The following is a 20,024-nucleotide window of genomic DNA, read 5'->3' as shown; positions in this document are numbered from 1 at the left end:
CGAACCACAAGCTACTTCCGGTAGCTGAGAGAACAGAGCTTTAATCATTTATTTCGGCGCTACATTAGGCTAAAGTGCTGCCGTGAAAAGGTGGCGGCTTAGCCTAAAGCCCCTTAGTGACCGCCGTGAAAAGGCGTATTGGTGGTCACTAAGGGGTTAACCACTCACACAAACAAATAGACCAGTGTGAAGCCGGGTAACTCTGCTATTCTAGAATTATAAAAGTGAATGTCTGTCGTCCTCTATAGGCATCCAAACACCTGAACTATTTGACCCCTAATTTGGCACATAGGTACATCGGGTGTTCAGTAAGGTTTTCGTTAAGGTCTCAACCTTGCCGTTGTTCTCGGTTATCAGCCATTATCACACGATCACGATCCAATACTATAAAAGTGAATACAGACATTCGCTTTAATAGTAAAGATGGTTTTTATCTGGCAGTAGCTGGTAGTGCACTTTATAAGATAATCCTAGACAGGAAGGTACAGGGGAGCGGTTACCCATAGCAACCAATCAGAAAACTGATGGCCAGGAGGAAAGCTGCATTACTAGTTGCAGATCAATATATAGACTCCAAACACACTTGTAATATGGGCTGGGCACCGTTTAAACCATAAACATCCCCCCATCTCATAAAGGCAGCTCCATGAAATAATCTATACACAAAAGAACACAATCAGAGCATTAGAAGCCAATGAATGTATAAAAGTTTTGAATTTTTATTAAACACAATACAAACAGTGTTAAAAAATACAAGGACAAGACTCTAGTAAGAGCAGCGGAGCTACAAGTACTTAATGCTGACTCTGTTATATAGGTATTGCACGTTCTGTATAGTAATATACTTAAACAAATATGCGCCTACCCTTACAATAGGAAATCTTCCCAACCACAGTAAGTTTACATTGTAAGTGCTCAATGTGGGTAAGCAACAAAGAGGTAAGATAAAGTGACAGTGCATATAGAAGTAGTATGTATACCAGCAGCCTTACCCATATTCAGCAGAAAGGGTGGTTAACAGTGTCCGCTCCTCCACATGAACCCCGACGCGCGTTTCGCCATGAGTGCTTCCTCAGGGAGATGTGTGTGTATATACTCGGTCAACCACCCCTTATATAGTCCATAGCAGATGTAGTCTAATCGATGCATATCGGCGCATCCCCGTTTGAACGACCGGAAGCGAGGAAAACCCCACTTCCGACTCCAGGCACGGCAGCACATATCCGGAATCCTGACGCGTAACAGGAGTTCCGGACATGCGCAGTGCGCCCTCAGAGACGGAGGGGGAAACCGTCGCGTGCAGGTGCTCCAACAAGCATGCGCACCGCATCGATTGAAACAATGTAAGTTAATGAGATTATTTACTTTGATTGAATGCCTCCATATCAATGTGGATTATCTGGATAGCCAATAGAAATTTAAACTATCATATTACCCCCACCATCCAGTATATGACAAACATCTGGAAAAATTCAGTTTATATCTCTAGGCGGATATTCATATATACTGAGGTTTATGTATTGCACAGATATATGCGCTCTATATATAAATAGATGAATTGCATAGAAACAGAAAAAGTGACATTGAGGACCACAAAAAAAAATTAAAAAAAAATATATATATATATTCTAAAGTGAAAAATATGTAAAGTGAAAAAATCGGATTAAATAATAAAAGTGCAAGAAAGTAAAAAAAACCAGATGAAAAGAGATAAGAAGGAAAAGTGTAACAATGCATACACATCAGTATATCGGTGTATGACAAATAAAAAACAGACAAATCACAAATTAGGGGGTACTAAATGACCCGATTATACACTGAAGACCCATATAAATTATACGAGAAGAAAATTAAAAAAAAACTACAAAAACATACATGTACAAAATAGTGAAGATTATTTGTATACAGCGCAATACACGAATCCTGACCAAACACACTCAAAATACCAATATATATCAATCATTATACATTTATAATAAATCAATTATACTCAAGGATAATAAGTGATCTAGCTGCAGACTCCTCCTGCCCAACTGCAAGCTGATCAAATGTGTCAAAATGCTGCTCGAGCTGCTGAAACTTCTCAGCAACAGATCAGACAGATGGCTCTCAGAAGCGCAGAGACTTCTGCCCGAACCCAGGCCAGTCAGCAAGCTGATAGAGCACATCAGATTCAGTGTGCTAATGAGTTGGCTTTCATGCATGATGCGGTTTTCATTTATGATCCAACCATAGTCTATGGACAACTGGTAATAAAACTGCCAATGTTGTTAATCAACAGGATCTGTCACAATGTTAGGACTCCATTTCCAACCAGTTTAGCGGTTAGGTATTTAGGAAGTTAAAATTGAAATAAACAGTGTGTAACTGCCAGGGTATATAGGGCTACTAGCAATTTTCCCAGAAACCATGAAAATATGAGGGCATGGATTAGACTCCTGGGCACCCTTGGAACAAATCCAATAAACACAAAGACCGACATGTTAAACCCGGGCAGCGCCGGGTACTTTTTCTAGTATACTTATATATACAGCCCCTAAACCTCCAACAAAGAGATACAATTAAAAGGGAGACTGTCACCAGCATTTCACCTATTAAACCAGCAATTGCTGGTGGAAGCGGGTGAAAAATCATTTTTATGTAACCTATAAATATCTTCTAGCTCACTACCTTTAGTATTCAGTTTTTTATTGTTCTTGTGCTACATGCTAATGCGCATGAGTCATATCTATGTTTGAAGAGAGTCATATCTTCATTCCTCAAACCGCCTCCTTACTTTTGACTGACAGTTCCTCGCCTCCCCCCAGCACACACGAAATCCCACACATGCGCATTGATGACCTGTTCTGGTGCGTGCGCACAACGTGACACCATAGCGGTGCATGCGCAGTAACTAGATTCGAGGCCCGGATGAAGCAGCGAAGAGTCTCGGACAATACATGACAGGCGCATGCACGCTATCTTAGGAGAAATTTCTGCATTCAGGACGGGCCAGTTTTTGTTGCTGGGCTGGCATAAAAAGAGGAACGAACATGACTGCCGGATTATTAAAATAAAAGGCGAAAAATGTTTGCAGACCGTTATTTACGGTCGGAGGAGTTTAGGAGAGGGGATAATGGCAATTAACTTTTGACAGCAGCGGCCAGCGAGGGGTGAGTAGAGTTCAATAGGTAAAATGCTGGTGACAGGTTCACTTTAAAGGGGTTTTCCAGGGACACAAAATTTTTGAATTAATATTCTATGTAACTATTTAATAAAGTTCCTAATATATAGTCTGTATTAAATCTGAACACTTTTCTTCTGTGTCTTTTTATCTCTTGACACAGGCTCGTGCACGAGAGTTAGAATACACACAGCCCTGTGTCGATACCTCACTGACCTACAAAACGACACAGGGCTGTTTTTTTTACTAATTATTCCGCCCCCTCTGTGCCTATTGGCCATCCTCACTAGTTCTCCCTTCCCCTTTAGTTTATCCCGCCCACCTGCTTTATTGGCGGTGCAGTCACAGAATTCTGTGACCGCACCTCAGATATCGAATGTCATGCCCATTATTCCTAAATATATGTATCCCATTATACCTAAATATATGTACCCCATTATAACTAGATCGTGCTGCTATTGAAGTACAAGCAAAGAATGAACAGAAATTGAGGACGTGGATCAATAGGATGCCTCAAACCCGAGACTTCTGATGTACACCCGGGTTTGAGGCATCCTCTTGGTACATGGCCTCCTCAATGTCCACTCCGTTCATTCTTTGTTTGTACTCCAATAGCAGAACCATTTTCTTTGCGTGCATGCTATTCCTCAATTTCCACTGAGGAATAACATGCACGCAAAGAAAATGGTGCTGCTATTGAAGTACAAGTAAAGAATTAATGTAGTGGACATTGGGGAGGCTGTGGACCAATAGGATGCCTCAAACCCGGGGCTTCTAACGTACACCCAGGTTTGAGGCATCCTCTTGGTCCACAGCCTCCTCAACCTCCGCTCCATTAATTCTTTGCTTGTAGTTCAATAGCAGCACAATTTTCTTTGCGTGCATGATATTCCTCAATTATCACTGAGGAATAGCATGCACGCAAAGAAAATCATGCTGCTATTGAAGTAGAAGCAAAGAATGAACGGAGCGGACATTGAGGAGGCTGTGGACCAATAGGATGCCTCAAACACAGGACTTCTGACGTAGACCCAGGTTTGAGGCATCCTATTGGTCCAGTCTCCTCAATGACCGCCCCTTTGAATTCTTTGATTACGCCTCAATGCCCACTCATTTGCCTCATATTGTTGAAACTCCTCAGTACTCGTGCGCTGCCCGGCCTGGAAAAAAAAACTTCCCTGGAAAACTCCTTTAAGTCAATGTCCATCTTTGAACATAATTTAAGTTTAAAGTGTAGCTAAACGTTCGACGAACTTCTGACATGTCATTGTGACATGTCAGAAGTTTGTATTGGTGGGGGTCTGAGCACTGAGACCCCCACCAATCGCTAGAATGAAACAGCTGAAGAGTTCGTGTGAGCACTCGGCTGCTTAGATTCTGTTCGGCTTTTTCCGGAAATAAATGTATCAGTGTACGGACTCAATAGATTGTCTGTGAGCCCGTAGGTCCCATTATTTTTCTAGGACGTTACAAGGCTTATAACTTTAGTAGAAATTTCTCATATTTTGAAGAAAATGCCCAAAACCAATTTTTTTTAGGGACCAGCTCAGTTCTGAAGTGGCTTTGAGGGCCTTATATATTAGAAAACCCCATAAATTGCTCTACTTTCCAAACTGCACCCCTCAAAGTATTAAAAACAGCGGGAGGAGCTTGCCTCGCTGTGTGATGGTCGCTTGATCACAGCGCTCTGCACAGATCTATAGCTAGAGGGCTGATCTTACACCTACAATGGTCCGCACAAACAGGGATAAACTTGGTGACTCTCAGGGGACATCGAGACCCGGTAAACCACAATCTGAGATGGAGAAATTCCTACAGAGGAAACATGTTTCCCCAGCGGAGAAAAGCAAGATGGCGAAGGAAGCGCTGAGCCAAGCGTGACGCGCACCAAGAAGGGGACTCAGATGAGGCGAGCTCCCGTAAATCAGACGCTACAGGTGAGCTAGACACCTTACCTATCACAAGAGCCTTTATAATGAAAATGCTTGCACAAGCGATGACTCTGGTGCCAAGGGAGTTATTCTCCATAAAGACGGACATACACCAAATGGGCCAGAGAGTGTGGTGTTGGAGGAGACGCAGTTGGCCATCATGCAGACGCTCTGCAAGCTGCCATCTCAATAAACCCACCTGAACAACACTTATCTCCAGATCAAATATGAAAAAAAACGCAGCAGGCGTAAGAATGTTAGACTGTGGGGACTACCTGACCGGATAACTAATGACGAACTTCTTGCCGCTGTGAAGCAAATATTTATCTCTCTCTTGGGTCTAGGAAAAGCCACACAAGTTATCATAGAACTGGCTCACAGGGCCCTGCATCCAAAACCGGCACAAGATGAGCCCCCCAGAGATGTAATATGTGGTCTTCTAAATTAACTCAACACAGCTGCCATTTTAACAGCTACAAGAGCTGCCCCTAACGTACAGTTTGAAGAGGCAAAGATCATGGTCTTCCAAGACCTGGCAGCAAGCACATTAGCCAAAAGAAGGGTTATGAAACATTTGACAGATGCCCTACGAGCGAACAAAATATCCATACACTGGCTTTTTCCGTTTGGCCTAGCCATCCTAAAAGATGGCAGGCAGATTACCGTCAGAACACCAGATGATTTAACCAAGTCCTGGAGCAAACTTGGTATTGCACAGATTGACATACCAAACTGGATGCCAGTACAACAAGAGCTCGCTGACCCGCATGCCTGGCAAGGAATACAGAAGCTCAAGTCGCCACGCAACAAGAAAGGAGTGGACCAACAAATGGACACTTGAAGAGGGACTGTCTTTCTCCCCTGTAATGGGGACTCCAGATTGCTTTGTTTAACAGAGCTGTATCTGCACGAGTTTAGCGGCTTTGATGGGTTTTTCTTTTCAGATCTGCTAAAGAAGATACGGTTCCACTAGAGCAGAGGAGATGTTATCATATGATACTTCATATTTTGACATTTGTGTTATACACTGGACGCCGGTGCCCGGGTGTGTGGCCCTTGGGTCGTGGCAGCGAGGCAGAGACATTACTCCTCTCTATTTACATGCCAAATATTAGCACATTTATAGGTCTGTTTCTCAGTCCTTACTTAATGTGGCAAGACTATCTTTGAAACCCCCGCCCCACCCTCTCAACTTGGTAGGTGCATGAGTGTGCAACAAATGTCCTCCATGGGATAGGAGGTGTTATTGACCTGCTGAATTTTAGTCATGTGCAATCGTCATATCATGTACCACTTACCTTATTAGTATATAGTTTTTTATTGTTTATACTGAGCTCGGAGCTTCCATACACTACTCACCAGTTAATCAATATAATCTATAGTATATGATGGCTCCGATAAACATTACGACGTTCAATGTGAAAGGTCTTAATACTCCTCAAAAACATTCTCAGGTTTTTTCAATTTTAGAGGGAAAGACCAGTGGTGCGGATGCTGCAAGAAACGCACTTTAAGCATAATGACATCATATCTTTCTAGGTTCGCGTATGATCAATGATTTCATAGTACTTACTCATTGGTCTCTCGTGGGGTATCCGTGGGCATTCATAAGGATTTTCCATTTAAGGTGGGGTTTCTAAAATAGACTCAGAGTGTCGTTTTGTCTTTGTAAAAGGTTCAGTTTAATAGAAAAATAACTATAGCAAGTTTATATGCCCCAAATGCTCGACAAATCCCCTGTTAAGGGTATTACATCTGCCCAAAGAATTTAGGGAAGGAATGCTTGTTGTTGGAGGTTATTTCAATGTAGCATTAGAACCAGATTTAGACTCTACCTCATCCAATTACCAGTATCCAAGGTCTGCTTTACATAAATTTAGATCAATGGAAGCTCAATACCAATTTACTGATTTGTGGGGTTTAGCACACCCACAAGACCTTTCTTTTCACATCGCCATGATCTATATTGTAGATAAGACTATTACTTTTTGTCCACTCCTTCCCTCCCTAGTTTAAAAGCACCTCTATTGGTCACATCACTGTGTCCGATCACAAGCCGGTTTCAGTAGAAATCCAGTTTCATGATATACCATGTAGAACCTGGACTTGGCAGCTCACTGCCACTGTTCTAGCAGATGATACTAATGTTAAAGCCATAGGGTATAAATTAGAGGACATTTTTCACTGAATAAGACTTCTGACATAGGGCTGGGCAATTAATCGGAAAAAAAGTCGTCATCTTGCAAATTTCAGTTTTATAAATTATTTTTTCCTGGTTTAAACTGTATCTGCATGTTCAGGACAAAGATAAAGTTGAATCCAATGGTAGAGCAGGGGGCCTTAAGGTCCCTGCTCTACCATTCACTAAGTTTCGCTGGATGCAAGGCAGTGACGTCATCGCGCCTGTCTGCGCCATGCCACACAGACCTGAGGAGCAAAGGGATCTCCACCACTCGTCGTTGGAATGGGGTTAGGCGAGTATGCATATTATTATTTTATCAGGCACTATTGGTGCTGTGTGGGGCAGCTATGGGGGCATAATACAGCGTGTGGGCAGCAATGGGGGCATTATACTGTGTGAAGGGCAGCTACGGGGGCATTATACTGAGTGGAGGGCAGCTACGGGGGCATTATACTGAGTGGAGGGCAGTTATGGGAAGAATTATACTGTGTGGAGGGTAGTTATGGGGGGCATTGTGCTGCGTGGAGGGCAGTTATGGGTGGTATTATACTGTGTGGTGGCACCTATGGGGCATTATACTGTGTGGGGGCAACTATGGGGGGCATTATACTGTGTGGAGGGCAGCTATAGGGCCAATATACAGTGTGGAGGGCAGTGATGGGGGCATTATACTGTGTGGAGGGCAGTTATGGGTGGTATTATACTGTGTAGTGGCACCTATGTGGGCATTATACTGTGTGGGGGCAGCTATGGGGGCATTATAATGTGTGGGGGCAGCTATGGGGGGCATTATACTGTGTGGAGGGCAGCTACAGGGGCAATATAATGTGTGGAGGGCAGCTTTAGGGGCATTATACTGTGTGGGGCAGCTATGGGGGCATTATGATGTGTGGGGGTAGCTATTGGGGCTTAATACCATGTGGAGAGCACTATAGGGGCATATACTGTGTGGGGGCAGGGTCAGGGTATATATTATATAAAAGTATACAGCAGGGTCAGGGGATTAATATTAATTCAATGGCGTAGCATGCAAACAGGGGGCATGGCATGCAAAAGGGGTGTTGCCTAAATAATCGCCCAGCCTTACCCTGACAGATCTAAACCTATAATCTCCTCACGTGCTGATTTAGATTCTCTCAGACAACAACTGAAGGATATGTTAAATTTGAAAGCAGCCAAATCCTTTCAAATGCTTAAAATGTAAGATTTATGTGAATGGGGATAGGGGCTCGAAATTGATGTCCAGAATGCTACAAAAACAGAAATCGTATGTGACATCTATTAAGACGTCTTTAAGCCAAAAAGTCACTACTACCCCTCATATCGCAGAAGCTTTTAGACAATTTTATAATAATCTATATAACTTGAAGTCACAAGCACTATCGCCACCAGAGATAACCCCTCAGACCAAACATTCGCAATAAGGACCTTCCTAGATAGTTTGGAATCCCTTACATGGTCAGATAACGATAGGGCTGCTCTTCTATCCCCCTTTACCCTTACAGAATTGGAGGATTGCCTGAAAGCTATTCCTTCAGGTAAAAGCTCGAGACTAAATGGTCTACCTATTATATATTATAAAAAACTGGCACGTATACTTCTCCCACAATTTATTAAGGTTTGCAATTCACTCCTCCTGGAGTCTTCCATACCGAAACAGGCCCTAGAGGCTTAAAAAGGACCTGTCACTAGGTCCAACAAAGTGAGTTAATAGTCCCACCTAAAAGCCACCATGTCTAAGAGTCAAGCGGTGCTTGTCCTGTACTTGTGCGTCCCTGTTTTGGCGCTATGGACCCCTCTTTATTTAGCAACCAATATGAAAATTACCCGCTGGCTAGCCAAGTGGGTTTGGCCGCCAGCGATTCTTAATGGACGGAGCTACCACTGAGCCTCTGACGCTGACCTATCAGCGTGAGGCTGTTTCCTTCAGCCAGCATGATCTCACACGATGACAATGGCTGAAGACTGTCTTTAGGAAACAGCCTCACCTTGATAGATCATCAGGGAGAACAATAGTGAAGCAGGCCAAACTGTATGAAAGCCGCCGTGCCATGGAAGATATACGCGGCAGGTTTACCTGCTATTAATGAGCGGCATCACAGTGACTGTCAAACAGGTGCTCTCATTTATACATTGAGCCTGCTCGCATGCTGCCAAATATTCTGTGTAAGTGTCACAGTGTAACTGTATGTGTAACTATGTAAGTGTCACAGCAGAACATCTCACGCGATGATGCTGGATGAAGATTATCTTTAGGAAACAGCCTCTTGCTGATAGGTCAGCGTCAGAGGCACATTGGTAGCTCCTTCCATTAAGAAACCCACTTGGCTATCCAGCAGTTCATTTCCATATTGGTTGCTAAATAAATAGGGGTCCATAGCTCAGCAACGGGGGGACGCACAAGTACAGGGTAAACACTGCTGGACTCTTAGACACAGAGGCTGTTAGGTGAGTCTAATAACTCACTTTGTAGGACCTAGTGACATGTCCTCTTTAAATAACATTGATCCCTAAGGAGGGGAAGAATTTAGAAGAATGCGCGAGTTACAGACCCATTTGACTATTAAATAATGCTGTTGAGGGGTGGGCCAAAACTATTAGCTAGGAGGATAGCCAAATATCTACCTTCACTTTTTGGGGAGGAACTAGTGGGATTCGTCCTGGAAAGGGATGGTGAAAATAATATCTCTAGAGAGATCCACGTTATTCATTTTGCTAAGAGGACGAATACACCTATTGTCCTTCTGTGTACCGATGCGGAGAATGCTTTTGACAGGGTCAGCTGGGAGTATATTTTGTTTGTATTGGAGAAATTTGAATTTCCTCCGCCATTTCTAGAAGCTATTTTTACCTTATACTCTCAACCTTCAGCCAAAATCCGGGATAATGGTATATTATCGGACCCTTTTTCATAACAAATGAAACACGCCAAGGCTGTCCTTTATCCCCCGCCCAATTCATATTTACGCTAGAACCGCTATTATTGAATATTAGAGAAACTGATGGTATTAGGGGACTTCAAGTAGGAAACGTAGAACAAAAAAAAGCTGCCTTCGCAGATTACCTGCTCCTACTCATCACAAACCCGTTGAAAACATTTCCCATTATCCTAAATAGTTTGATACATTTGGCTATATTTCAAATTTTAAAACGAATTTAGAAAAATCAGAAGCACTAAATGTAAATACTCCACCCCATGTGATTACCCAAGTACAAAGATATACACCCTTTAAATGGCCACCCAAGGCAATCAAATTCCTTGGAGTGATCCTCCCAGCTGACCTTGATGACTTGTTCCTGCTAAACTATAAATCTTTATTCGCTAAAATTCGAGCGCAACTAACATCCCTTAAATTGCTGTATCTCTCGTGGTTTGGCAGGAAAAATCTCTTAGCTACATACGTTTTGCTGCAAATCTTATACCTCTTACTTACTTTGCCTTTTTATAATCCAAAAAGCTACTTTCGAATTTTTAAAAGCATGTTTATTAAATTCCTTCGGAATTCTAAATGTCCTAGACTGGCGTATACACATCTTATTCAGAAAAAAGAGCAGGGAGGTATATCCCTGCCGGACCTGGAGACATACTATATAGCCAGCCAGCTGTCCAGAATGGACACAATTAACAATTAACTAACAATAAAATAGGTCTTCATTTGTGGCAATGGAGAGGGCCCTTATAGGTTCTAACCAGCTCTATCTACTACGGGTACATGCTACAATTCCGTCCGCTGTGTTCTTGAAGTCACAAGATCCTCCTGGCTTTTTTTCCATATTTAAAATCCGCAAGTTGTAAACCTAAATCATTAGACACGCTTTCAACATTTTTAAGAGTAACCACCTATCACCAAATGCTGATCCAACCTGGCTAGAGAACTACAAATTACTACCTAATCCTCCTAAAAAGATTTTATCCAAACTATATAGGCGCCTTCTATTGGCTACATCACAGCGGAAACCTCACTATCTGGGGTGCTGGGAAAGAGACCTCAAGTTATCCTTCACACAGGATGAACAAGATTTCATTTTAGGGAATTCTCATGGTTTCTCCAGATGAATCCATATCCAGAAGAACTAGAATAAGCTAGTCACGAGATGGCATCCCACCCTAGATTTCCTCCATACAATTGGTTTATTATCAGGTAACTGCTGGAGATGTCAGGAAGATGTAGGCTCTATTATGCATATTTGGTGGTCCTGTCTCAAAATAAATACGTTTTGGAGAGACGTTGAATATGATATTAATACTATTTGTTCAATTCATATTAAGTTGACAGCTGGATTAATCTTGCTGTGGCTACCTCAACCCGGTTATACCCCTTCTTATGATAATCTTCCAAAGTTGATGACATACGCAGCTGAGTTACTCATCCCGACTCTTTGGAGACAACAGGATCCACCAAATTTAGAAGATTGGCTTGACAAATGAAAACAACTTGAAGAACTAGCAGCATGGGTGACAAATTCTAGAGCTAAATTTTTGAAGGTGTTGGGATCTTGGTTGACTTCCGGACACGGTGGCCTAAATAGTGCTTGAGAGCATTATTTCTTGCTTCTGTTCTATCTCTAATTAAGAGGGATGTTACTATGTACTTCAATGTAGATTGTTTCATCACGCCGAATGTTAATGTACTCTTCCCTTTTAATAGCGGGCTATTACCTACATATTTTTGCAGCACCTATGCATGCCTGCCTGTGAAGAGCAACTGTATGTTTTTTTTAAATGTTACTGTACTTTGCTTTAACTGTATTGTATTCCCACTTGAAATACATATAAAGCAGAATACTTCCTTCCTTCACATTATAAGGCCGGATTCACACGAGCGTGTGCGTTTGCGCGTGCAAAAAACGTGGCGTTTTGCGCGTGAAAAAGGCACTTGACAGCTGCGTGTGTCAGCCCCGTATGATGCGCGGCTGCGTGATTTTCGCGCAGTCGCCATCATTATGACACTCCATTTGGATGTTTATAAACAGAAAAGCACGTGGTGCTTTTCTGTTTTCATTCATCCTTTTCACAGCTGTTGCGCGAATCACGCTTGTCCCACGGAAGTACTTCCGTGTGGTGCACGTGATTTTCACGCACCCATTGACTTCAATGGGTGCGTGATGCGCGAAATACTCCCAAAGAACGGACATGTCGTGACTTTTTCGCTGCGGACTCACGCAGCGTAAAAAACACGCACCTGTCTGCACGGCCCCATAGACGAATATAGCTCCGTGCGACGCGCGTGAAAATCACGCGCGTTGCACGGACATATGTCCCGTTCGTCTGAATAAGCCCTAACTAATATCCACTAAGCCTACTCTACTCCTATATCGGAGTTCTGAAGGAATTGAACTTTTGAGCTGAATGTTTCTTCCTTTTGTCTTATTCCTTAGTGGTTTTCATACTGTTCAACATGCCACTATCTAAGAAGGGTCTGCACAATCTTGGCATTTTTGTGTCTGCCAAACGCTGCCGACTGAGCCGCCAGAATGCATTTAGCGACACAAACTGGATTGTTAAAAAAAAAAACACGTGGAGTAAACTTGCAAATTTCCGGTAAGTTTAAACCGAACGGTATTATTATAGTGATGAAGTATTATTATAGTAATGTAGTATTGTTATAGTAATGTAGTATTATTATAGTAGTTCAAATAATGAATTGATTAACAATAATTTTGTATTGTATCAAATTTGAAAATAATGCGGCCCGTGAACATTTTTTTTTCTATTTGCGGCCCATTTATCCCGCCGAGTTTGAGACCCCTGGTCTAGATTATAAAGATCATCTGTCAACTGTTTAACGTTATGTATCTAACCTTTTCTATATTTTAATAAAAATATATTTAGCAAAAAGTATTCAAAACAGTTTTTAGCCCTTATGCACACGACAGTGTTTCCCGGCCGTGTTACGGCCGTTCAAAAAACGGCCGTCACACGGCTGCAGTAGGAACAATCAACCCCTAATGGGGCTATTCACACGACCGATTTTTTGACGGCTGGGGAAACCCGGCGTCAAAAAATGGGACACGTGAGGAGGAGGAGGGTATGTTTTTTGCTCCCTGTAGGAACTTCGGCAACGCTATGGCCGGGGATTGGGGATTCCGCTCCAGCAGAAGTCCCTGACTTCACTGTGTCCATATATGACGATGTTGCCGGGGATTCCGCTCCAGAAGTCGCCGGCTTCACTCTCCATATATGGACACAGTGACGTCAGCGACTTCTGAAGCGGAATCCCCGGCGATGTGGCCAGAGATACCGCTCCAGGAGAAGTCCCTGACATATATGGACACAGTGACGTCAGGCCCTTCTGAAGGACATTGAAGTCAGGGACCTCTCCTGGAATGGTGGCGCTATCTACAGATAGGTAGGGTGGGGTGCTGTGTAGAACTACCTACGGGGGGGCTGTGTGCCACTACCTACAGGGGGGCTGCGTGCCACTACCTACAGGGGGACTGCGTGCCACTACCTACAGGGGGGCTGCATGCCACTACCTACAGGGGCGCTACGTGCCACTACCTACAGGGGCGCTACGTGCCACTACCTACAGGGGGGCTGCGTGCCACTAGCTACAGGGGGGCTGCGTGCCACTACCTACAGGGGGGCTGCGTGCCACTACCTACAGGGGGGCTGTGGCAGTATCTACAGAGAGCAGTGTGTGGCAAAAATGTACAAATTAAATTCATCCGATTTTAAAACGGACAGGGAAAAAAACGGATGCAAAATGGGTCAAAATTGGCCATTAAAAACAGCAACACGGCCCGGAACGGATGCAAAACGGCACAAAATGGACGATTTTATCGGCCGACACTCGGACCCTGTCGTGTGAATAAGGCCTTCGAAAGTTTCTTAACCCTTTAGGCCTTTTACAGGAATTAAAGCAAAGTGGAGGTGAAATTTACGAATTTTATTTTAATCCATTTTTTTCTGTAACGCAGAAGGTTTTGCCAGAGAAATGCAACTCAATATTTATTGCCAAGATTGTCATTTTTTTCCCAAAAAATTAGAAACTTTAAATTTTTACAAGGAATAAGGGAGAAAAAGCACCCAAACATTTGAAAAACAATTTCTCCCGATTACAACAGTGCCCAATACGTGGTCAGAAACTGTTGTTTGGACACATGGCAGGGCATAGAAGGGAAGGAGCACCATTTGGCTTTTGGAGCTCAAGTTTTGCTGGAATGGTTTTCGGGTGTCATGTCGCATTTGCAAAGCCCCTGTGGGACCAAAACAGTGGAAACCCCCAAAAAACTACACCCCTCAAGGAATTTATCTAGGGATATAGTGAGCATTTTGAACCCACAGGTTTTTTTGCTGAATTAATTGGCTGTGAAAATGAAAATGATTTTTTTTTTTCCACTAAACATTTGTAAAGCAATTTCTCCCGAGTATGGCAATACCCAAAATGTGGTCATAAACTGCTGTTTGGACACACGACAGAGCTGAGAATGGCAGGAGCTATGTGACATCATGTGGGTACTACACCCCTCAGGGCATTCATCTAGGGGTGCAGTGAGCATTTCGACGTTTTTTTCATTAGAAATTAATGTGCAGCGGATGGTGCAAAGTGAAAATTGCAATTTTCCACTGATATGCCATTTTAGTGTACAATATGTTGTGCCCAGTTTGTACGACTGCAGACAAATACCTCAAACTATTAAGCGGGTTCTCCCGGGTATGGAAATGCCATATATGTGGATGTAAACTGCTGTTTGGGGACACTGTAGGGTTCAGAAGGAAGGGAGCGCCATTTGGCTTTTGGAGCGTGGATTTAGCTTGGTAGTAGTTCTTTTTAAGTTTTTATTTGTATTTCAGTTTATAATGTAAGCTGTGCGGAGAACATCAAGGCATAATAAGAGGGTATAATAATGTGGCACATAAATAATAGTCCAGAGATGTGTGGCCAGTGTCACACTCATAGATGGTGCCCAATCTTATCCCCCTTTTGGAACACACTGTAAGAACTTTTTCTTTTTTTTTGCCAACGGAGCTGTGTGAGGGCTTATTTTTGTAGGACAATCTGTAGTTTTATTGGTACCATTTTGGGGTACATGCGACTTTTTAGGTGACCAAAAACTAGCACTTCTCATTTTTTTTTCCATTGTTAACCGTGCCCCTATAAATGACATTTTTACTTTATTCTACTTGTCGATAGGATTATGGCGATACCAAATGTATATAGTTTTTTTTATGTTTTACAGTGTTTGCACAATAACATTTTTAAAGAAAATCATTTATTTTTTGTGTCGCCATATTCTGAGAGCCATAACTTTTTCATTTTTCCATCAAAAAAGCTGTGGGAGGTTTAGATTTTTGTGGGACGACTGTAGCTTTTATTGGTACAATTTCGGGTACATGTGACATTTTGATCACTTTTTATTCTATGGTTTGAGAGGGGTGGTGGCCAAAAAACAGTGATTCCGGAATTATTTTATTTTTTTACAGTGTTCATCGTGTGGGAAAAATAATGTGATATTTTTGCACTTTTTTTTTTATGTTTTCAGGTTTTTCCTATAATAAAAGACTTAATATGGGGAAAAAAGGCGGTTATTGATGTTTATTAACTTGAAACATTTATTTTTATACTTTTGTACAACATTTTTATTTCCTTTTTTTGTCCCACTAGGGGGCTTGAAGGCATGAAGCCCTGATCGCTATTCTAATACAATACACTACCAACATAGTGAAATTTATTATAGCTGTCAGTTATACACTGACAGCAAGCCCATTAGGCTCCACCTCCGAGCGGGGCCTAATAAGCTTCTGTTCTTGGCAAACCAGGGGGAAAATATTAGGCCTCCGGTTGCCATAGCAACCATCTGCGCCCCACTCCGGTCCTGGCCTTACAGCAGGGTACCGCTGACACCCGCTGGTGATGCCGCTGTCACAGCTTCTGAGCCTGCTCCTTCACGGTCACGTACAGTTAAATGCGGTTGCGTTAAGTACCTAACTGCAGCTACGTAACATGTTAAGGGGTTAACCTTTATTACTACCTATTTATTTAGACGAATACAAGTATTTTAAAACAAGGGTAAATGAAAATCAGAAAAATACATACTGCATGCAAGTTGGAAAGTGATGCAGATTTTCTAGGCGGTGTTTTCTTCGGGCTGAAGGTGTTCCCGAATAGAGGCATTTTGCCTATTTTCCAAGTGGATTCCAGAGCGGATGTGCTATGTTTACAGATTATACTTTCCTACAATATAAAAATAAATAATAGAGCAAATTAGTCTTGATTGAGGAACCTTCTCGCACTGGCGTCATGGTTTCAGTTGCTCCTGACAGGGATAATAGCACGGTCTACAGTACTATTGTGCCAGGCTAAAAAAAGGGGAAAGCAGACAGAAACATGATGGATCCATCAGGATCAGTTGCATTACAGATTTTATAAAAATGAATAAAAAAAAGACTAGTCATGGATCCTTTATAAATGGAACCCATGACGCCTGTTTGAACAGAGAAATAATGAACAGATGCAATAATAAACTTAGAGAACAAATGGCTACTTAACGCCTTGGGCTTTGATCACACACTGCAGTTCTGGTGCGTGGTTTAGCCATAACCAGGGGTGGAAAAGTGTAAGTCTTTCCTGGATTTACCATAAATGCCTGATTGGTGGATGTCTTCGCAATGCAGTGAACAGGGGTCACACCATAAACCTCTTTCCATATACTCCATTAGGGCAGATGGAGGCCATGAAGGAGGGCCGCTTCCTTTAGTGATTCCAATTGCTGGGCCTTTTCCAATTTATAAAGTGAATGGGAGATCTGGAAATAGCCGAGTTCCATTCACTTAATGTGTACCTTTTCAGGTGACATCTGAATAAGCTGTGTGTACAGATGTGCCTACCCACACCCCTGTCTGCTACTGGGTTACCATGTCTCAGGGTATGCTTATCTTTTTGCCCTATTAGGTCTTTTACCTGCAATATACCTCCTATTTATTTGGCTCTTACACATTTTATGCTAGGGTCTCCTACACACATTGATCAGTATTTTCTGACCTGGGCTTTGTAGTTCTTCATAGTTTGCCTCGCATAATTCTGTGCCCATTTCCCCTTACATCTATTTATTCATATACGTGGGTGCTTTATATATGCTCTATGTTTGGCTGTGTGGTGCCTGTGGGTGATTGTACTGTATACCACATAGCATGTTTCATCTTGCCTTTGCTGTATCCTTGTCTTTAGATGGCCCTGTTTTAAATAGGGTCAATTTCATATACTGTATTTTGATTATTACATAATAAAGAGTTACTATTTTTGTTGTCTTTGGGCTTTTGTGCTCTTTTTTGTCTGTGAATAGGTTATCTACTTGCTATTGAAGAGGCCCTTCTTTTGCTTTGAGTTTGGAGGTTGTATACTATTAGTATACAGCCTGAGTAGTTTGAAAAGTTAGTGTTCATTTAAATGGAGAGTGCATTTATGGCAAATTCTGTGCTCTCCTTCTGTTTGGTTGTACGTTCCAGCAGTCGGACCACCACCAATTAGGCTATTATGGTATATATAGTCACAGCCACAAACCATAACAGTAATAGCAGTTAGGGTATGTTCACACGGCCAAATTTCAGACGTATACGAGGCGTATTTTGCCTCGTTTTACGTCTGGAAATACGTCTCAAATACGTCGGCAAACATCTGCCCATTCATTTGAATGGGTTTGCCGACGTACTGTGCAGACGACCTGTTATTTACGCGTCGTCGTTTGACAGCTGTCAAACGACGACGCGTAAAAATACAGCCTCGTCAAAAGAAGTGCAGGACACTTCTTTGGACGTTTTTGGAGCTGTTTTCTCATAGACTCCAATGAAAACAGCTCCAAAAACGGACGTAAAAAACGCCGCGAAAACGGCGTGAAAACGCCGCGAAAAAAGCGAGTTGGTAAAAAAACGTCTGAAAAGCAGGGTCTGTTTTCCCTTGAAAACAGCTCTGGATTTTCAGACGTTTTTGTTGACTACGTGTGAACATACCCTTACGTGATCCACAGCCAGTATTGTGTGCTTTAGGGTATGTTCACACGCAAACTCAAAAACGTCTGAAAATACGGAGCTTTTTTCAAGGGAAAACAGCTCCTGATTTTCAGACGTTTTTTTAAGCCACTCGCGTTTTTCGCTTCATTTTTTACGGCCGTTTTTTGAGCGGTTTTCAATAGTCTATGAAAAGTGTCCCAAGAAGTGAACTGCACTTCTTTTTCGCAGCCGTTTTTTTACGGCCCATCGGAACAGAACGCCGTTTTTCCCATTGAAATCAATGGGCAGATGTTTGGAGGCGTTCTGCTTCCGATTTTTCGGCCGTTTTTCAGCCGTTTCCGCCCTGAAAAACAGCCGAAAATAGGCCGTGTGAACATACCCTTACACCTATTGTACAGCAGTTCTGCTCCACTGTTAGACCCTGTCCTGTGCTCGGTTGTATCTTAGACTTCAGGGAATGTGCTATTAGTATTAACTAATAGCACTGGTATGACCAGTCAATAAGCCTTTATCTAAGGGTATTTTCACAAGCAACAGATTTTTACAAACTCCATTAAGATGTACTATTTGGTGCAGTCACAGATCACAATCTGCACCGTGTGAACATACCTTTATAGTGACAGATGCTTGGTTCAGAAACTAAATGGGGCCAGCAGGAAAACACCCATTAGCGGTAACCTACCACCAAAATCTAAAATCCAGTCTGAGATCTACCTGCAGATTGTGATCTACTGTTTGGCCACCACTGCTTCAAAGGGGTTTTCCAGTCCTAAGAAACTGATGGCCTATCCTCAGGATAGGCCATCAATATCTCATCGGTCCAACTCCCGGCTCATACGAGCGCTGCTTCCTCTTCATTTCCTTTACTGCTCACACTGTGAATCGCTGACACACTTATAGCGGCAGTTCACAGTATTACAGCCTTCTCCAATTCACTTCCCTTTGTACGAGCACAGCCCCATTAAAACAGCTGATTGGTGGGTGTGTTTGGGGTCGGAACCCGACCGCTGAGATATTGATGACCTATCCTGAGGATAGGCAATCAATTTCTCAGGACTGGAAAAACCCCTTTAAATCTATGCAATATTTTAATGGTAGTGAAGGTATACAAATCACTAATCAGATCACAAATGGAATATTAAGTTCAATTTTGGGCACCTGTGTATGAGAAGGACATAGCTGAATTGTGGCTGTACAGAGAGGGGCCCCCAAGGAAATAATGGGAATGGGTGGATTGCAGTACAAAGAAAGCTGGGGTAATTCAGTTTAGAAAAACACAGCATAGGGGCGATGGAACTACAATCGACACATATATAGACAGTACAGAGATCTTTCTAGTGATTTTTTTAAACCTAGGCTTGTAACAAGGACAAGGAGGCATCCTCTACGTCTAGAGGAGAAAAGGTTTCATCCCCATCACAGACGGGGATTCTTTACTGTAACAGAGGTGAGACTATGGAACTCTGCCACAGAATATTGTGGTGGTTGGTTGGTTCATTGAGTTCAAGAAGGATCTGGATGTCTTTCTTGAAAGATATGCACTCACAAATAATAGGTACTAGATTACTGGAGATGGGACGTTGATCCAGGGATTTATTCTGATTGCCAAATTTGGAGTCAGGGAGGAATTTTTCCCTCTAATATGCTGCAATTGACAACTGCCTCAAACGGTTTTTCTTTGCCTTTGGCATCATTTACACGAGCGTAATATACGCGCGTGCGACGCGTGTGCTTTTCACGCGTGTTGTACGCACCTAGATTAGTCTATGGGGCAGTGCAGACAGTGCGTGAATTTTG

The 20,024-nt window shown here is 42.5% G+C and overlaps 1 protein-coding gene across 5 annotated transcripts in view; it reads right to left on the bottom strand.

Moving 5' to 3' along the window:
- CBY1 (chibby 1, beta catenin antagonist) overlaps positions 1-20,024 on the bottom strand; it is a 117,086-nt gene that overhangs the window by 27,192 nt on the left and 69,870 nt on the right. For all 5 annotated transcript variants that reach the window (XM_075833577.1, XM_075833578.1, XM_075833575.1 and 2 more), the window contains exon 2: positions 16,318-16,455. In XM_075833577.1, coding sequence (XP_075689692.1) covers positions 16,318-16,395 — 78 coding nt within the window. In that variant the 5' untranslated portion in view covers positions 16,396-16,455. The remainder of the gene's footprint in view (positions 1-16,317; positions 16,456-20,024) is intronic.

This window comes from Rhinoderma darwinii, chromosome 7, assembly GCF_050947455.1.
Source record: "Rhinoderma darwinii isolate aRhiDar2 chromosome 7, aRhiDar2.hap1, whole genome shotgun sequence".
NCBI lineage: Eukaryota > Metazoa > Chordata > Amphibia > Anura > Rhinodermatidae > Rhinoderma > Rhinoderma darwinii.
The sequence above is the reverse complement of the archived record's forward strand: the minus strand, read 5'-3'. Positions and strand labels throughout refer to the sequence as shown.